Source organism: Momordica charantia, assembly GCF_013281855.1.
Source record: "Momordica charantia cultivar OHB3-1 chromosome 9 unlocalized genomic scaffold, Mcharantia_2.0 BLBB01000009.1, whole genome shotgun sequence".
NCBI lineage: Eukaryota > Viridiplantae > Streptophyta > Magnoliopsida > Cucurbitales > Cucurbitaceae > Momordica > Momordica charantia.
Genome location: NW_028275167.1, coordinates 21,608,079 through 21,627,630, shown reverse-complemented (window position 1 = coordinate 21,627,630; position 19,552 = coordinate 21,608,079). Strand labels below are relative to the sequence as shown.

At 33.0% G+C, this 19,552-nt stretch overlaps 1 protein-coding gene across 2 annotated transcripts; it reads left to right on the top strand.

Moving 5' to 3' along the window:
* Window positions 1-5,195: 5,195 nt before the first annotated feature.
* Window positions 5,196-9,593, top strand: SBTI1.1 (subtilase family protein). Of its 2 annotated transcripts, none has more exons than XM_022294323.2 (4): window positions 5,196-5,326; window positions 5,486-5,734; window positions 6,593-7,103; window positions 7,854-9,593. In XM_022294323.2, the coding sequence occupies exons 2-4, from the start codon at window positions 5,491-5,493 to the stop codon at window positions 9,403-9,405; spliced, it is 2,307 nt and encodes a 768-aa protein (XP_022150015.2). In that variant the 5' UTR covers window positions 5,196-5,326; window positions 5,486-5,490; the 3' UTR covers window positions 9,406-9,593. The 2 variants fall into 2 exon arrangements, with proteins under 2 accessions (XP_022150015.2, XP_022150014.2); XM_022294322.2 differs by having other exon boundaries at window positions 5,211-5,341.
* Window positions 9,594-19,552: the final 9,959 nt, after the last annotated feature.

The following is a 19,552-nucleotide window of genomic DNA, read 5'->3' as shown; positions in this document are numbered from 1 at the left end:
GATAAAAATCTTAGATATATTATATATTAAGGTCTCTCTATTAAAGTTTTGTCTAAGGTCCATATCATATTGAGTCGTCCTCGGCTTCCATTTTGTCTCAGATTTCAAAACATTGCACTTTTGGTCCCTAAATTTTGAGTTAAGTTTTCATTTAGTCCCTAAATGTTACACTTTTAACCCTAAGTTTTAAGTTTTGTTTTCATTTGATCCCTAAGTTTCAAAATGTTACACTTTTACTCTTTAAGTTTTGAGTTTAGTTTCTATTTGGTCTCTAAGGGTGCGTTAATTGGTTGGTAATCAGAAAACAAAAATTTGCAAACAAGGGATTAAATGAAAACCAGAGTTGTATTCTTTGTTTTCAGAATTTTCAGATACGTGTTTGGTAGCATATTTGATAATTGAATCTCAATTTAAAAAATTGTTCAATGTGTGTTTAGTAATATATTTGTAAACTAGAAAGAGTTACAAACTAAATATTTAGTTTAATCTAAACTTATATTAATTAATTTATTAACATTTTATTTATGAATTTTATATAATTATTATTTTACAAGGTTATATAATTTAGAATACATTACATTTTACATCTTTTAATTTTAACAAATATAAAATGAATTTATAATAATAAATTAATATATTTATCGAAGTTTTTATTATTTTTAATGTAATTTTGCATCTTACAAATTTCAAATTCTGAATCTGAAAACACGGAAAACATAAAAAAAAAAAATCGTTTTCACAATTTCTACTGTTTGGATCATAGAATCCGAGAACAGTTTTAAAAAACGAATTTCCAAAATCCTACCAAACGCGTATTCACTAAATCCATTTGATTTGGTGAATCTGAAAACAAAAAACAGAATCCGAGTTTCCAACTAAACAGACCCTAAGTTATTTCAAAATGTTAACATTTTTATCCCATGCTTACTTTTGGTGATCCATGAGAGTTTTTTATTATTATTTTTTTACTATCACCTATTGAAATATTATAAAAATAAATAATTTTACCACATAAGCATATAATAATATTATTCATATTAAACGAACCAGACAATATCCTAGTCAGTATTTTGTTAGCGTTGCTAACTGTTTTGTTATGCCAGGTACTAAAAGTGAGCATTAGTGAAAACTCGGGGATTTTGAATGTTGAGAATCAAATGGAAACTAAATTCAAAATTCAGGGATAAGAGTATAATATTTTGAAACCTAGGGATCAAATGGAAACTAAACACGAGTACTCAAGGATAAAAAGTGCAACATTCTTAAACTTATGGACAAATAGAAATCAAACTCAAAATTGAAACACCAAAAACGAATTTATTTTTTATTTTTATTTTTTTACACAGAGAAGATGAAAAAAAAAAGTTGGCATTCTTGTACCCTATTTTATGTAAGCTTTGGTTGGCATCATGATAGCCAACTCCTTTAACTTCACTCTTACAATTGACATTGTGTGGAGATTTCAGTTTCAGTTGCAGCATATATTGGCTTGAAATTGACTCAAAGCAAAACTTCAATCACAAGATCAAATCTTTGTGAGGCCAATGCCAACTAACCCACGCATATGTGCTGGTCCCTAAGGTTAATTATAGGTTGTCTTCATCCTCCCCTCCCTTGCTTGGACCACCTTCATTGAAACTCAAGTCTTTGATAGCAACGAAAAAAGAATTCTGATTGGAAAACAAACAACTTAGGACGGTTTGATAACTATTTGGGTCCCGTTTCATAATCATTTATATTTTTTGATTTTTGATTTTTTTGTTTTTTGTTTTTTGTTTTTTGTTTTTAGAAAACAAAAACCATATATGTTTGATAACCATTTTTGTTTTTTCTGTTTCTAAAAAAATAGAAAACCAAACATCTTTGTTAAACATTTTTAGTTTTCTATTTTTAAAAAGTTAGAAAATTGAAAATACATATTAGAGAGAGAAAATTCTATGTAGAGTAGAGATGCCAATAATGTGGGTACAAGAGAGGATGTTCTCCCTCATTTTCGTGTTTGTGAAAATTTTTAATCTCCGTCTCCACCTCGTTATTCGATCCGAGAGATGTTCTAGAGAAAAATTATCAGTTTTATAATTGTTTTAAATTTTTTTAGAATTAAGTATAAAAAAATGTAATAAATATATATTAAATGTAATTTAAAAAATGAATTCAATTATAGGATCAGGATATGCATTTCCTATTTTTAGGGTCCGATCCTGCGAAAATTTTTGTCATCCCTAAAATAGAGACATGAAAATATTAGTTTAGAAAGATGTAAATAAACTTTTGCAAGATAAATTTTAGAGATATAAATAAAAGGATTTAGAAAAAAAAAGCGTGAAATAAAAGTTAAAAGCAAAAAGAGAAAAAAAAATTAGAGAAAAAAAGTAAACCGAGAGGAAAAGATACGTTAAACAAAAAAAAAACAGAAATTAAAAAGAAAAGGAAAAATTCTCGTGGAAACAAATTTAGAGATAAAAATAAAATTCAAAATATAATGTTTAGAGAAATTATATAAATATAGAGATAACTAAAAGTTACCCTGAAAGAAAAATTGAACGAGAAAATAATATATAATTTTTAGATGAAAAATAGATTATGAAGAGAAATAAAAGTTATAAAAAACAAAATTTTAGAGATAAAAAAAGTTAGGTAAAATATTAAATTTCTAGAGAGATAAATGAAATTGATCTGTAAAAAAAGATACAGAAAAATTTAGAGTGAGACAAATAATTAATAAATATTCAAAATATGAAAATTTTAGAGACAGAAAAAAAATTTATATAAAAAAATTTAGAAAGAAAAAAATTTAGAGCAAGAAAGAAATTTTTAGAGATAAATATGATAAACAAAAAAAAGTTAGAGATTTTGAAAAACATAAATATGCTTTTGAAAATTGTATATATATATATATTTTAAATTTACACCAGATTTCAAAATGCTTTATAAAAAACAAAAAACTGAAATATATTTGAAACATACCAATTTTGTTTTTTGTTTTTAATCTTTTTAAAATAAAGTTATTTTGGTAATGAATACAATTTTCAGTTTTAGGTTTTTCAAAAATCATTTTGAAATTCTATCTCAATTTTAAAAACAAAAAAATTTTCCAAAATAGATTTCTGTTTTCCAAAACTAATTTTTCTTTTTCATATTTACGTATAACAAATATATTTCTTACTCTTAAAATCTTTTCCTCTAAAATTTCTCTCTACAAAATTTATTTTTCTCTCTCTAAATTTTAATATTTTAAATATCTATTATTATTTTTCTCTCCAAAATTTTTCACCTCTATATATTTATATTTTTTTTCTTTTGGTTTGAATAGACCACTCTCATTTTTTTGTCCAAAAATTTAATATTTTATCGAACTTTTCTCTCTCTATAATTTTTTTTTTCTTTTCTTTCTTCTGTTAATTTATTTTTCCTCTTAAAATTATATCTTTTTCCATTATCTTTCACTATAACTTTTATTTATGTTTTTATTTATTTATTTTCTCTAAAAAGTATATTTCGAATTTTGTTTTTATTTTTAATTTCTTTTTCTCACTGTAATTTTTCTTTTGCTTTCTAATTTTATTTTCTTTAATCATATTTTCCTCTCAACTTTACTTTTTTTTTTCTTTCTACAATTTGTCCTTTTTTTTGTCTTTAAATTTTTTTTCACTAATTTATTTTTTCTAAATCTCTTTCTTTATCTCTCCAAAATTTCTCTTTAAAAAGATCTAAATTTGTATTTCGGTGTCTCTACATTATAGATGACAAAAATTTCCGTAAGGTCGGATTTTTGCTCCAAGAATAAGAAAATGCATGTCCAAAACCTGTCTCAAATTCCATTTTTTTTATAATTAATATATATTTTATTAACATAAATTGTGAATAAAATATGAAATATTTTTTTAAACTAATTATTTATAATGGTAAATAATTATTCTAAAAATAATTAATATATATTTATTACACTTTTTTTAATTCTAAAAATAATTAAAATTAATTACAAAACCGGTAATTTTTCCCACGAATATCCCGGTCCCCAAATAAACATTCTTTAAACTGGTTCTCGATCTTCGAACCGAAGAACGAAGTCGATATGGTGCACTGAAAATTTTCACGAGCACGAGAATGGGAGAGTGCATCTTTACTACCGCCCCACCCTATTGTCATCTTTACTCTAAATAGAATTTTATCTCTAATATATATTTTCAATTTTCTAACTTTTTAAAAGCAAAAAGAAGAAAAAAACCAAAATGGTTATCGAACGGACTCTTAGTAATTTGACTCAATTTTTTTTCTCTAAACCAAATCTTCTCCGCTCCCATTCGAGATCTTTTCCAGCTTGTCGTAAATATATTGTCGTCTCCTAGCCCCAACAAAAGTTCGAAGGGAGGAAGATATATATCCTGTTAATATATATAAGCATGGATAATATCTTCATTGGTTGTCATTCAAAAATAATATTAAACCGTTATGTAAGTAGAGAGAGATCCGTTGTCTTAATACTTCTTGCCATAAAAGAAAAGAGATTGAGGGTCCAAAATGCATGAAACTAAATTAGTTAGTATAAGTCTCATCTTTGAAGTTTATTCTTTCACATTATAAAAACTGAACTTTAGGACGAAAATACAGAATAAGATATAACAACCACCGAAACCAAATGACAAGTCGAACCCATAATCTATCAAAATATTGAAGAGAGAGTTGACTTTACTAAGCAACCAAAAATACAGCGAATTGGAAAAAGGTTTGTTGTAAACTCCACTATCTTTTGAGGCAGAGACATCCACCCCATTCTCAAATCAGTGGATTTCTACGTAAAGAAAATATTTTCCTTATCAAAAAACAACTTATTATTTTTTCAAAATTTATATCTTTACCTTTTTTCTTTTTTGTCCAACATTTAAAAGTGGTTAAGACAAAATTGATTCTCGAGTCAAGTATTTTCCTTAACAAAATAAATATATTTAATGAAAAATACTAAGTGTTATCTTTTACTCACCACAGATAAATTTTTAAGAGTAGAAAAAAGAGATCTTCTTCTATTTTTCAAAAAACTAAAAAAGTGTCAAAATTTTATTACTAATCAACGTCCATGACCGATAAATACTTAAATATTGGCTCAATTTTATTTTCATTCTATTAGTGCACCTCACTGCCACTAGAGTGATCCAAACTAAAACATTAACTTTAAATGATTACTTATTCTGTAATATTAATAATCACCAGATCAAAAAGGCCTAAAAATGTGGACTTCAAGTTACCTCTTTTGTTCTTCTATTTATACATAGAAAACCCTCTTCTTCCCCATTTATATACTCACTCATCTCCTTCACAGCTGCTTCAGGCAAGTTCAGTGAGAGTAATATCTTTCTCTCTCTCTCAAAAATGAAGTTTTTTTTTCTTTTTTTTTTCCCTCTCTTATAGTGTTTATTCTGCATGCATGTACGCAAAAGATTGTAGGTTCAAAACTTAATTTGTGAGGTATTATTCTTTGTGATTGCAGCCACAATGGGGTTAAGGGAAGTGTGGGTTGTGTTGTCAATAATGGTTGCAACTTCTTCAGCTGCTGCTGCTGTGGATCAACGGACCTTCATAATTCACATGGACACCACGAAGATGCCGGCCACAGACCCTGAACAATGGTACACATCCATGATTCATTCAGTCAATGAACTCCCGTCTCTCAACACCGACGAAGGAGAAGCATCGAACACGGCTGAGGTTCTCTATGTCTACAAAACTGCCCTTTCAAGTAATATTTTAAATATCGATGTCTCACTTTAAACGAAGAAAATAGATATAAATTATAAGTTTGGTTATACAATTTTAGGTTTATGTCTACTCAACTTAAAGAAAAAACAAGTCTAATAAATCTTTAATCTTTCAATAGTATTAGTTCTTGAGTTTTAAATTGTTTTCTACAAAATCCCTAAACTTTCAATATCATATATAATATTTCTTATCTTTTCCTTTGATTTATGAAACTTAAAAATATAAATAAAATTCCAGGAACCTATTTCACACAAATGAAAAGCTCAGACATTTATTTAATACTTTTTAAAGCATAGAAATCTATTAGACATACTAATTTAAAGATATATTTGACACTTATTTAGAGATTTAGAGACTTGTTATACACAATTCTCAAAATTTATGAAAAAATTTATAATTTTTATCAAGAAAATATATAAATTAACAAATAAGTATATATTTCACATTTAGGCTAAATATACGATTAAATCCTTAAATGGTTGAGTGTTTTCTCAATTTCATGGTTTAAAAAAATTTAAAATTGATCCCTCATGTCTTAACTTTTTCAACTTAGATCCCTCTCCTGACCATTGATAAATTTTACAATTGGTAAACTTAACTAATGTAATAATACTTAGTGAAGCAATAGAAATTTAAATGAGAAAACAAAAATATTAGAAAAGGAAAATTCTACCTATTTCTTGAAAAAAAAAAGTTGGAGATATATGTCAATTAATGATCCCGTGTTGGATTCACTCTTAAATGTTTCTTAAATGTTTTTGCATTAGGTTGTTACTTAACTACACTAAGTAAATTTGGAGAAATTTGAAAGACTTTTTTCCCACCTTCATTTGATCAGGTTTTGCCGCGAAGCTCACCACCAGAAAGCTTGATGCTATAAGCAAAATACGAGGCTTTGTGGCAGCCATTCCCGATGAGCTGCTGCAGCTCCACACCACCCATTCCAGCAACTTTCTGGGCCTCGAACTCGATCATGGCCTCTGGAATTCTTCCACCTTGGCATCCGACATAATCGTCGGTGTCCTCGATACTGGCATTTGGCCGGAGCACGTGAGCTTCCATGACAAGGGCGTGCCCCGCGTGCCGAGGAGATGGAAAGGCGTCTGCGAACAAGGCCCCAAATTCTCGCCCTCAAACTGCAACAGAAAACTCATCGGCGCAGCAGCCTTCCTTAAAGGCTACGAGTCCATCGTCGGCAGATTGAACCAAACAGCGACGTATCGATCCCCTCGGGACTCTGATGGCCATGGCACTCACACTGCATCCACTGCTGCTGGAAATCTCGTGTACAAAGCTGGCTTTTATGACCAAGCCATGGGAGCCGCCGCGGGAATGAGGTTCACTTCCAGGTATTAAATTTTCATCTGCATGGAGATATTTTCAATCCAGGGTTAGCCAATATTTCTAATATATAGAGTTAAAATTACTAGTCTTTGAAGTTTTTAAGGGTAGGTTTAGAGTTTAGGCTTATTTAGTCCTTATATATTACAAAAATTTAATAGGTGCTTGAAAGTTTCAAATTTGTGTTTGATATAGGTCTTAATTTGCTAATGTTAATCTGTTTAGGATTTTGACATTCTAATTGTATTCTATATAGATGATGTTGAAATGTTAAAATCCAAGGTTGAAAAGACGAGGGACCGAATAAAAATTTATAACTCTTATTATCGTCCGTTGGTTTTAAAATGGACCTATGAATATCCATAGAATGTAATCTTCCTTATATACTAGCCATTGGGTCATTGGAAAGCTAATCATAAGAATTTGTTCAACACAAAATTGAATGGATTTTGATCTAATAGAGAGATCACTGACTTATCCATCACTTAAAAAAGTAACACTAAAATATCAATTACTAAAACTTGTAATTCAAGCAACTTTTTACTAGAATAAACAAAAAGTATAACCAAAAACTTATAATTGAAACCTAAAAATGTCCCCAACTAAAAAAACGTCTAATGTGAACATAATATTTATAAGTAGGGCTTCACTAATTCATTTAAATATATACTTTTTTCATAATACTTAGTTAACTTGACTATTGCATAAAATTTGATAGCTATTTTTTTAAAAAACTTGAAACTTTGAATTCACATCAGGATTGCGGCATATAAAGTATGCTGGCCAGCGGGGTGTGCCAACGCAGACATCTTGGCAGCCATAGACCGTGCTGTCGCCGATGGTGTCGACGTTCTATCCCTCTCTTTGGGCGGTAGAGCCGCTCCTTTCTACCGTGACGGTATTTCCATAGCCGCATTCGGCGCCGTACGAAACGGCGTTTTCGTCTCCTGCTCCGCTGGCAACTCCGGCCCCTCTCCCTCCACCGTCAGCAATGTAGCACCGTGGATCATGACCGTCGCTGCCAGCTATACCGACCGGACCTTCCCGACCACCGTAAAGCTCGGGAGTGGACAAGTTTTCCAAGGCTCCTCTCTGTATTCCGGCAAGAACACAAATCAACTCCCACTTGTTTATAACAAAACTGCTGGCCCCCAAGAGGCCAATCTTTGCACTCCTGGCTCACTTATTCCAGCCATGGTGAAGGGGAAAATTGTGGTGTGCGAACGAGGAACAATTTCGAGAACTGCAAAAGGAGAGCAAGTGAAATTGGCTGGAGGAGCTGCCATGATTCTCATCAACACTGAGCTCGAAGGGGAGGAGCTTTTTGCCGACCCCCATGTTTTGCCAGCCACTTCTCTTGGAGCTTCTGCTGGCAAAGCCATCAAAAAGTTCATAGCTTCCTCGAAAGATCAACCGAAAGGTTCGATCACATTCGGGGGGACCAGGTATGGGAGTCGAGCCCCGAGAGTGGCTGCATTTTCCTCTCGAGGGCCGAACCCCATCCAACGAACTATAATGAAGCCAGACGTAACTGCACCAGGAGTCAACATCTTAGCTGCATGGCCGGCCATAATCAGCCCGAGCGAGCTCGAGTCCGACAAAAGGAGAGTGTTGTTTAACATCATTTCGGGAACTTCTATGTCTTGCCCTCATGTTAGCGGGCTGGCTGCGCTCCTCAAGGCGGCGCACAAGGATTGGTCGCCTGCGGCGATCAAATCCGCGCTCATGACAACAGCTTACACCACTGACAACAAAATGCGTCTCATCTCCGACGTAGGCTCCACCAGTGGTCGACCGGCGAATGCTTTCGCATTCGGTTCAGGCCACGTGGATCCCGAGAAGGCTTCCGATCCGGGGTTGGTCTACGACATCACGCCGCGGGACTACTTGAACTACTTGTGTAGCTTGAACTACACTTCATCACAGATTGCTTTGCTCTCAAGAGAGAATTTCAGCTGCCCCTCAAGAGGGGCATTTCTAAAGCCAGGGGACTTGAACTACCCTTCTTTCTCAGTAATTATGGATCAGAAGAAGGCTACAAATGTGAGTGTTACATTGAAGAGAACAGTGACAAATGTTGGTAGCCCAAGGGGGGATTACACTGTCAAAATTAACAGTCCAAAAGGAGTAGCAATAATTGTGAAGCCTCAGAAGTTAAGTTTCAAGAGATTAGGAGAAAAGTTAAGTTATAAAGTGAGTTTCATTTCATTGGGGAAAGGAAAATCTTTTGGTGATTCTTCTTTTGGATCTCTGGTGTGGCTCTCAGGAAAATATAGTGTGAGAAGTCCTGTGGCAGTAACTTGGCAGTAGATAAGATGATGTAACTGCACTTGGGGTGTTTATTTCCTATATATTTAGAAGATCCAAGTTATTTATTGTAAGATCATTTGAATTCTTCCAACTTTAAATTTCTATCCCATGTAATATATATCTAATAGACACTTTGTAACTATGTGTCACTACAACATGCTTAAATTAATAAATATTTTAGTCGTTAATATTTTGAGTGTTTTTTTTATTTGGTCGTTAATTGTTTAAAAAGTTTCAATTTGAGTCTCTCACGTTTTAATGACACACAGTTCTAATTATACTTTCTTTTCATTGATGAATGTTAAAATTGATTGTTGATCCATTCACGTGACCAGAATTAGTCACTATAGATTTAGATGATAGAATTAGACTATTTAAAGAGAAATAAAAGTTTAAATTTTTAATAACTTGGAATGGGTAGCTCTTTTAGCTTTTTACCCTAGTACCTAGGTTAGCTCGTACTCGGGTGACATCAAGAATACATTTTGGTGTTAAACTCACCTAAGAGGTTTGAGCACGAGACCCCATAGCATGTGATGCCACACAAAAGTCTGGTCATGTCCTTGCTAATGGAGCTGCCCTTTGGAGACATTTTCCTCTAATTTTTTTTATCAATTCACTAAGTATCATATTGATATAAAAGGATATATCTGTTTATCAAAAGACAGACCTTTATATGAAAAGATGTGACTATTTGAATGGCCACAAATAGTCTATAAATTGTGATTTTTTTTCAATTTTGAAAAGAGAAAAATCTTGTCTCAAATTCTTCTCCCTTTTTCTCTGTCGATTACTTAAATACTAAGGTTCGTTGAGCCATGTGCGTGAAGTACTGCTGCATTCATAGGTTGGTAAATATGTCCTATACTGAGAGGCAATTGTTCGTGAAACCTTGAGCACCGTAGATGAAACAAAAGGAAAGAACGCAGTCGTTGGGTTTGAATTGATTATTTTTGTGTTTCCTTAATTTCTCTACATATTTTCTCCAACATTTTTAAATAAAATTATATTGTGTATTGAAGATAAATATAAGTAAATAAATAAACAAATAATTACTTTATTTCCTATTTAATTGAAAGATCACTCTAGAGAATAAACCTTAAAATGTCTCTCATCGCTTGCATTAGAGATGGCGAGACATGGACTTCTGATACAGCATATACCATGACATGTTCGTTCGCTTGCCCACGAGAAATTTGGTTTGTCTTGTAATTCTAGACTTTCTATATAACCTTCAAACTATTTAGGGCATGGGATTAGCTAATTAGCATGGTTGTCGATTGTTATTACCAAGATATATATATTATAACAAATTAGACTTTAGAGTAGATGAAAGATCAGAAAAATGATGTCAAATTTCCAATATGAAAAGATGACACTATAAACATGTGTTGTTTTAACAGAGTTTTTGGAAATTTGATAATAGATGAGACTTCAAGCAGTGATATCATTGTTATTCAAAGGTTTATAATAGACTTGGGTTACTCCTCTCATTGTTAATTGATTTTGAGATGGAACTCCAAAGTTAATAATGGTATCAGAGCTTAAAAGCTCAAACGAGCATCCGGTCCAAAAATGGGATTCGACCAAGATCGATGAGTCAAAAGAGCCACGATCTTGAAGGGACATATTAAGGATCCCATATTGAAAACAAATATTTGTAATAGACCTGAACTACTTCTCTCATTGTCAACTGGTATTAATATAATTGTTAAAATATAATGATATATAGTTTTGGGACTATCATTTTTGTTTTTCATTAAGTTACTTTCTCTGAGATAATTTGTTGATACCTTGGTAAAAAATCTAATTTTAACCCTAGTCAACACATCCAGTTTGAACTTTTTATTAAGTGGGAAGCACGAAACTAGCCTTTCACATTTAGAGGAGTCAAAGAGAGAATCACGAAGATGGTGACAAATTTTCTAGGGTAATTAATTAGTTATGATGGTGACTTGGTGTGCAAAATTTTTCTTCAAAAGTTTTTAAAAGGCTTAAGCTGTATTTAGATTATTGTGAACAATTTTTATCGTTATCACACACTTTTTGTACACTCCAAAATATATAGGTCAACTATTTTTCAGCCACTCAAAAGAACTCATATGATGACTAGAATGCTCTATAATGGAATACTATGTAAAATAGTTCTAATGGGATGGGTCTATGATATTGTTCATTTTGGACATAACACTCACGACTTTACTTTGGTTCCACCAAAATAGCCTCACACCAATGAAAATAATTGTCCTATCTTATATACTCATGATCACCTCCTTCCCTAGCCAATGTGGAACTTTGTTTGCAATCACCTTACAAACCCAACAGGCTCAGTCACACATTTTTCTACTAAAATCGTAGAAGACAAAGATGATAATTTGTATTTTTTTACACATTTAGAACTTTTATTATACTTCCATCGAAGTTGTCATTTGTTACCTTTAGAAATGTTCGGATTATTAGTGTCAAATCGACGTCGGAATAAGTTACGATCGAGTCGGGACGAAGAAAGAATGAAAAACATGTTCTGGAGCGCTGTAGGCCATTTTGGCTCAAAGCACGGGGTCGTGGTATCGCTGCTGCGAAAAATCAGAAAAAAAGGACACGTGTTTAGTGTGTTGACGTTGTGGTGCTCGTAGCCTTGAGATGTTGTGATTAACGTCTCAACGCTACGACTTTTTTTTCCTATATATTCGTTTGTTTCATTTAGGCTTTTTATTATGTTGCTGCATAATCAAAGTAGCGGCTGAACAATAGTTGGTGCACTGTTTTCAAGGCATGGAGCAATTTTTTGGCAGAGATACAAAGACGAGATCCCGAGGTTATAGTGCATTGTCGACAACCAGTTCTCGTGGGTATTTGATGAAGTTTTTCATTCTTGTATTCCTAGAATTCTATTGTTGTAGTTCCTAGAAGCTAGGTGGATTTTGTTGAAGCGTCTAGATTTGAGAGTTATTGTATTGCACATTGTTGATCTCAAAATTATAACAGAACCCGTTGTCGCGGAAGACTGGACGTAGCCCATAGTTGGGTGAACCAGTATAAATTCTTTGTGTCGTTTATGTGCTTTCCTTATTATCTCGTATTACTGTAGTTGATTGTGTTTTCACTGAAGAACTGTCGAAGGGGAAAAATTTCTTGGTAAGTAATTTTCTCAACAAGTGGTGTCAGAGTTGTAGGTCAAGCATCATGGGATCTAGTGGAAATGTCAACTTCGAGGGGGTTCTAAGATTTTATGGGGAAAAATTCTGGTTTTGGAAGATGCATGTGAAGGATCTTCTCATGTATAAGAAGATGCATAAAACTCGGAAAGAATGACCTGCTGGGATGACAGATAATGAATGGGCAAAGATGGATGAACAAAGTCGTAGCGATGATCAGGTTGTGCTTGTCAATGAACGTGGCAAGTCTAGTAGCGAATAAGACAACAATGATGTGACTGATGAAGGCGCTGACGAACGGATATGAAAAACCCTCTACCAATAGCTAGGTGTATCTCATCACAAGATACTTTAACATTCAACGGAGGAAGACAACATTGGTGACCTCCCACATTAATGAGATGACTAAACTAATGAATCAGTTGGAGTTGATGGAATCACTTTTTTAGAGGAAGTGAAGGCTATAAAGTTGTTGTCTTCTTTGCCTGAGAACTTGGAAATGATGAAGACGACTGTATCGAATTTGTTGAAAAATAAAAGCCTGAAGTTCTCAGAGATCTGTGATACTGCTATTGCTGAGGACATTCGCAGGAAATGAAGTGAGAATAATTATGCATCCACTTCCAATTGTGAGAACTCTATGGATTTAACTTTGACAATTCAGAGTAAAGGCAAAGAGAAGATGAATATGGTAAACAGTAGAGACAGGGACAGAGGAGGGAGACTGGCGAGATTGAATATTTCTACTGCTATAAGAAGCGCAACTTCAAGAAGCACTGCAAAAAGTTTAAAGAGGATCAAGAAAAGAAAATACAGATAAATGTTCTGTAAGATGACATGTTGTTAGCATGCGTTGAGAGTGACACGGTATTTGTGGATTCGTCATCAGAATGGATAGTGGACAGTGAAGAATCAGTGCATGTATCTTCAGACAGGAGTTGGTTCACATATTTCACTATAGGAAATCATGGTTCTGTGAGGATGGGGAATGAGAGACTATCCAAGATTAGAGGAATTGTAGAGGTTCGTCTAAGGACATAAAGTGGGACTGAGATAGTTTTGCATGGTGTCAGGTACATACCCAGTTTTAAAATGAATTTGATATCCGCATGGAAGTTGGATGAAGAAGGCTACATAAGTGAGTTTGCAAAGAACATGTGGAAACTTATGAGAAGATCTGAGGTAGTGATTGTAGGCCACAGAGAAGCTTCAGTTTATGTGTCGAGGTTTGATGTTGTCAAAAGACCAGAGAGAGATAAGTTATGCATAGGGCTACAGATGGTTCAAGGGGAGACTTGATAGAACCAACAGAGACAGTCAGGACAGATCAGGAGAATCTACCATCAGTTCAGGTTCAACAGTTGGGAAGTAAAGGAAATGAGAGGAAGAATAGCTCAGTGAGTTGTTCAGCAGACTGTCGGATTTTAGCCCAAGTTGCCAGACAAATTAGCAAGCTGATGAAGTCTCATAGGCGAAAGAGTGCATTGAGGAGAATGACTATAGTTGATGCTGAGGTCGAGGGTGAGATCTCTAGCTTGGCAATAGACTTGATTGGGTTGGCCAAGTCATCAATGAATAAGCTTTTCTTCAGGAGTCAGTTGGGTTGAATCGAGGAAGGAAGTATCGAAAACCACTTAGTTCGAGTGTAAGCAAGTGACTATGTCTTTTACGTTTAGGAGACAAAACCACGTAGAATTGCTCAATCCCAGGGTAATCACAGATGGAGGCTTAATTGATGCCAAGAAGAAAGTAGAAGTTGTTGGTGTAGTGGGAGTTGAGGCTTCGTTGGTATCAAGAGGATCTTGATCAGTTAGAAGTTATTGGTACAATCAAAACTAAGTAATGAGGGACACTGTTGTAGCAGAGGGAGGTAGATCTTCATTTTATCTCCAAATGTGAGATTGTTGGGATTGGTGGAGCAAAATCGACGTCGGAACGAGTCGAGACGAACAAATAATTAAAAATAGGTTTTGGAGTGTTGCAGGCCATATTGACCGAGAGCACAGCATCCCAGCGCTATTACAAAAAATCAGGATAAAAAAGGCGCGCGTTTAGTGTGCTGACGCTGTGGTGTTCGTAGTGTTCATTTTTCCTATAAATGTGTTCGTTTCATTGAAGATTTTTATTATGTTGTTGCATAATCAAAGTGGCGGCTGAACAGTAGTTAGTGCACTGTTTTCAAGGCATGACAGCAGTGTTTTAGCAGAGATACAGAGACAAGATTTTGGGGTTGTAGTGCATCATCAACAACCAGCTCCCGTGGGTATTTGGTGAGGTTTTTCATTCCTGTATTCTTAGAATTCTATTGTTCAAGTTCCTAAAAGCTAGGTGGCTTTTGTTGAAGCCTCTAGATTTGAGAGTTATTGTATTGTCCCTTGTTTATTCCAAAATCATAGTAGAACCTGTTGTTGCGAAATGCTGCTGAATGTAGCTCATATTTGGGTGAACCAGTATAAATTTTTGTGTCCGTATCTGTACTTTTCTTATTACCTTGTATTATTGTGGTTGATTGTGTTTTCACTGAAGAATGTCGGTGAAAAGTTTCTTGGTTAGTAATTTTTCCAACAATAAATTATATTCTAATAATATATGGATAAAATTATATTAGTATATAACATGTATATCTGCCTTGTGTTTTGGAAAAGAAGAAAAAAAAAAGGAAAGTAAAGATAATTTTTCCTTTTTATCTTCATAAACTAAATTTATTGAGCATTATATGTATTTTGATAAAGACTACCACAAGCTCTTGTCAAATTGTTACCATAGTAGAACTATAGATTTTTTTTTTTTTTGGTGATCCTTTATTGGAATGTGAGAGACATGATTATCCAAACCATGGTGGGACGCTCAATGCACTTCAAACGCACACATATTATTGAAATTTTACTTTCTTCGACAAATTTATATAATCATGAATATGAAGAAAGCTTCTCTTGGATTTAACTTCTAAATAACCATGAGTTTACTGTACCGTTTTTTAATACAACATGTGTGGTGGAGATTCAAACTCATAATCTTTGACCTAGATGTAAGTGCATTGACCAGTTCAACTATGCTCAAGTTGACAAGGGTCTTGAGCTTTATGATATCACCTACCATGAGGTATTAGATTCAAATTCTGCACTGGTCACTATGTTGTTCAGCCTAAGCAAGGAACCCCAATTATAGAGATTCACACCGTAAGTCACACGACATCGATTTGAAAAAAAAAAAAAAACTCAACAAAATCGTCTAGAAAACTTATCTTATCAAATAGTAAGACAAAACTAAAACACTTTGATATTGCACATTTTCAACAATCTATTTCCAACAAGTTATCATTTTTTAGGGTGAAAATTGAATATAAATATCACCCATTCTAGAGTGGATATCCCTATTGTTGCTGTCTTCATTCAAATCCTTGTGTGTGGTGCACTAAATGAGTTGGCCAATAAATTAAAGTCTTCCATGTGCTTCTTCTAGTCATCATAAAGGCTAGAGCATTATTTACAAGCTTAGTTTCAGTCATAATCCAAAAGGGTATGAAGAGACCATAATGGGGCACTTGGTTTCTATTTTCAAAATTGAGACCACTGAGGAGATGGCACTTAAAGCTTCATCTTTGAATCTCTCCACCAACATTATTTGAAAATGGTTTTATACAATCTAGTTAGGTTAGAGAGAACCATTTAGAAATATTCTTGATGAATAAGTTAAAATCTTTATAAATAGAGAGGAAATAACAATGCGAGATTCAAATACAAGACTTCCTGCTCTGATACCATGTTAATGGATTCATAAATCACCGCTCAATCAAAAAGCTTAAGCTGATGGGTTAGATAAATTTAATTCATATATTGAATATCTAATAAATACCATAGACTTTTTCTACGAAATAGGGAAGGTTTGGTGGCATTACTAATTGCACTTTAATAGTACATTTTTTAGATAATTGTGTGGTAAAGGGGTTATTTGCTAAAAAAAAGTGATTAAAATAATTTCACTCTTTAATTTCTATAAATTTTTCAAAAGTATTGATCTTGTGAAGGATTTATTATTTGGCGAAAAAGAAAAAACACTATATACTATTGAGCCATGAAACGATGTCGTTTAGCTTACCGTAGACCAAAACGGTGTCATTTTACACTAATTAAAATGACCCTATTTTAATTAGACCCTTCCATGACTGTTCAATCGTTTTGATGGGAGCCTTATGATCACTAACTTTTGAACATGAAAAGACAACGTTTTGCTCAAGTGGGAAACGTGTTGAGAAAAATGTCCAATGTGCAATTCACCTAGTCCTCAACACAAGCTACCCAATAGAGCCTAACTAGGATTCTTACCCATCCATAGTTATGAACACTCATAGTTGAATCAATACAATAAAGAAAATATAATAGAGACAAAAAGTACACAGATTTATACTAGTTCACCTTAAGCATCGACTATGTCCAATCTTCTGTGATGTGCGAGTTTTACTATGATTGAGAATATTACAATCGACATCACAAACGTTCTACAAAACTCTCTCTAGATGCCTGAATAATGGCCACCTAGCTTCTAAGCACTACAGCAAAAGATACTTAGGAATATAAGAGTAAAAATCTCATTGAGACACGAGAATAGATTACCGACGACGCACCACTGCTCAAAATCTCGTTCTCTGCTCTCTGCCAATGTTCCGTCACTGTCCATCTTTAGTTTTGCCACACAACCGACCTTAAAACACCGAAAATAATTGCGACAGCCTCGTAACATTGTCTCAAGCGCCATGGCGCTATGAACGCAAACCAAACGCTCCGCACATCTATGCAGCGTTGCGGTGCTATGGCTATTACCTATCATCGAAAGTCCGATTTCTAAAAAATTTTAAAAGTTTTCGTAAAATGAAGCACCTTTTTGAAAACTAATTCATCATATTTCCAAGACCTCTGATATCTAAAATACCCAAGACAAGGCACTCGCATAGAGTTGGTTGGTGCAATCCCAACAAATATTTTCTCGTCGATTTTTTTTTCTTTAATGCAAATGTGGAGATCTTTATACAAATGAAGATTAAACATTTAACTTCTAGAGAAGTTTTTAAATTATTAACAAAGATGATCATGTAGATCTTTATCCAAATTGCCAAAGCGAGCATAGCTTAACGGTAATTGACATATACCTCCAACCAAGTGGTTGTGAGTTCGAATCCACTCCCCAACAGGTTGTATTCAAAAAAAATTGACAAATGGACTTTCATACAATAGTTGTGTTATATTGGCCTTTTCATCTTTATCATAACTGATAAATGAAGTCTTTGTAAATTATTGATAAATTGCATCATTTGGTCACTAAAGTCGAAAAAAGAAATCATACATTGACTTTTAAAAAAAAACAATCATACATTGACTTGATAACTCTGCTCTGCCTAACTACTACAAACTTCCATGTAGAAATAATAGTTTGGAAAGAAATTAGGTTTTTTTTTCTTTAATCAGGTTTAAATGTTATTTTAATTTTAATTCATTTCGATCTCTGTATGTTCAATTTTTTGTTCATTTTTTTTCATAAATATTTCTTGTTCATTTTAATCAATTTTTTGTATTGAAGACTAGCACTGCTCTGTTGACGGCCTCGAAGCAGTCTTTGGCGGCGTGCCACCTAGGGTTCTCACGACACAATGCATCCCATTGTCAGCAAACTCCAAACTTTGATTCGTTTTCCTCTGATCAAATATTGAAATGATTACAGTACAAAAATTATTGGTCAGAACTAACCGATCATTCTACAACTACTTAGAAAACAGATACTTAAAATATAATCATAGTACAAAATTAACAAGAATATATCTCAGTATAAAAATTATTGATAAAAACTAACTGCATCATTTTAGAATTCCAAGTTAATTAACAAAAATATAAATATAAAATAAGAAATCCAAAAGTATTTAAGATCTGAAAACAACAATTAAGAGGAATAAATACAATTTTTTGTATAATTTTCATCTATCTTACTATTTTTAACTGGTCTTGTATTCCTCTCAAGGGACTGAAGATTGGGTTGAATGTTTTGAGAATTAGTTGAAATATATTTCCATTTAAATTAACAAAACTTGTTTTTAATTCAAAAATATATAAGTATAAAATAAGAAATTCAGATGTTGATGAAAACAACAATCAAGTGGGATAAATACAAATACTAAATATAATTTTACAGGAATCCAAATAGTTGAAAGAGAAAACAACAATCACCTATGTTAATTTATAAAATAAAACACTAAAAATATGATCACGGTACAAAAGTTCACATCAATTTAGAAAACAAATAGCTCCGAATATCACAGTACAAAAATTATTAGTCAAAACTAACCACGTAAATTTAGAAATCCAAATTAATTAAAAAATATATAAATATATAAATTAAAATAAGAAATCCATGGAAATTCAGGAGTAGTTAAGATCATGAGAACGACAAGAAGGATAAATAAGAACATTAAATATAATCTTATACCCAACCTTTTCATCAACTAAAATTAATTTTTGTATTCGTAAATCTTCGTGCTTCGATGTTTCCCTTACGAAGAACAAATACTTTTAATCTCCAGTCTTTTTGGAAAGGTATGAGTTTTTTGATTAAAACCTAAATGAACCAAACAAATGAACACCAAAATGAACATTTTGAAAGCAAAAGAACCCAAATGAACCAAACAAAAAAAAAATACAAAAACTAAAAATATATTAAAACCTCCAGTGAAACACTTACCTTACTAACATTTTTAAAATTCAAAGAAAAATACATTAATTATATGACTCTCCATACTTCCAAGTGTTGTCAAGTTCTTCCAGACACTTTGATTTCTAGTCAATTAGTATTGAAAGTTCTAAAAAAATGTTTTGAGGAGCGAAATGCCCTTGAGACTTTTAAAATACTTGTCAATATGAGCTAGTTCGGCAGTAATTAGGACTTGTCTTTCACCAAGAGTCTTGAGTTTGTATTCCACTACCTCCACTTGTGTTAAAAAAAAA

Coding starts and splice junctions, on each gene's coding strand:
- SBTI1.1 (XM_022294323.2), top strand. CDS start 5,491: ATGGGGTTAAGGGAAGTGTGGGTTGTGTTGTCAATAATGGTTGCAACT. Junction 5,735..6,592: donor CTACAAAACTGCCCTTTCAA/GTAATATTTTAA, acceptor TCATTTGATCAG/GTTTTGCCGCGAAGCTCACC. Junction 7,104..7,853: donor GGAATGAGGTTCACTTCCAG/GTATTAAATTTT, acceptor AATTCACATCAG/GATTGCGGCATATAAAGTAT.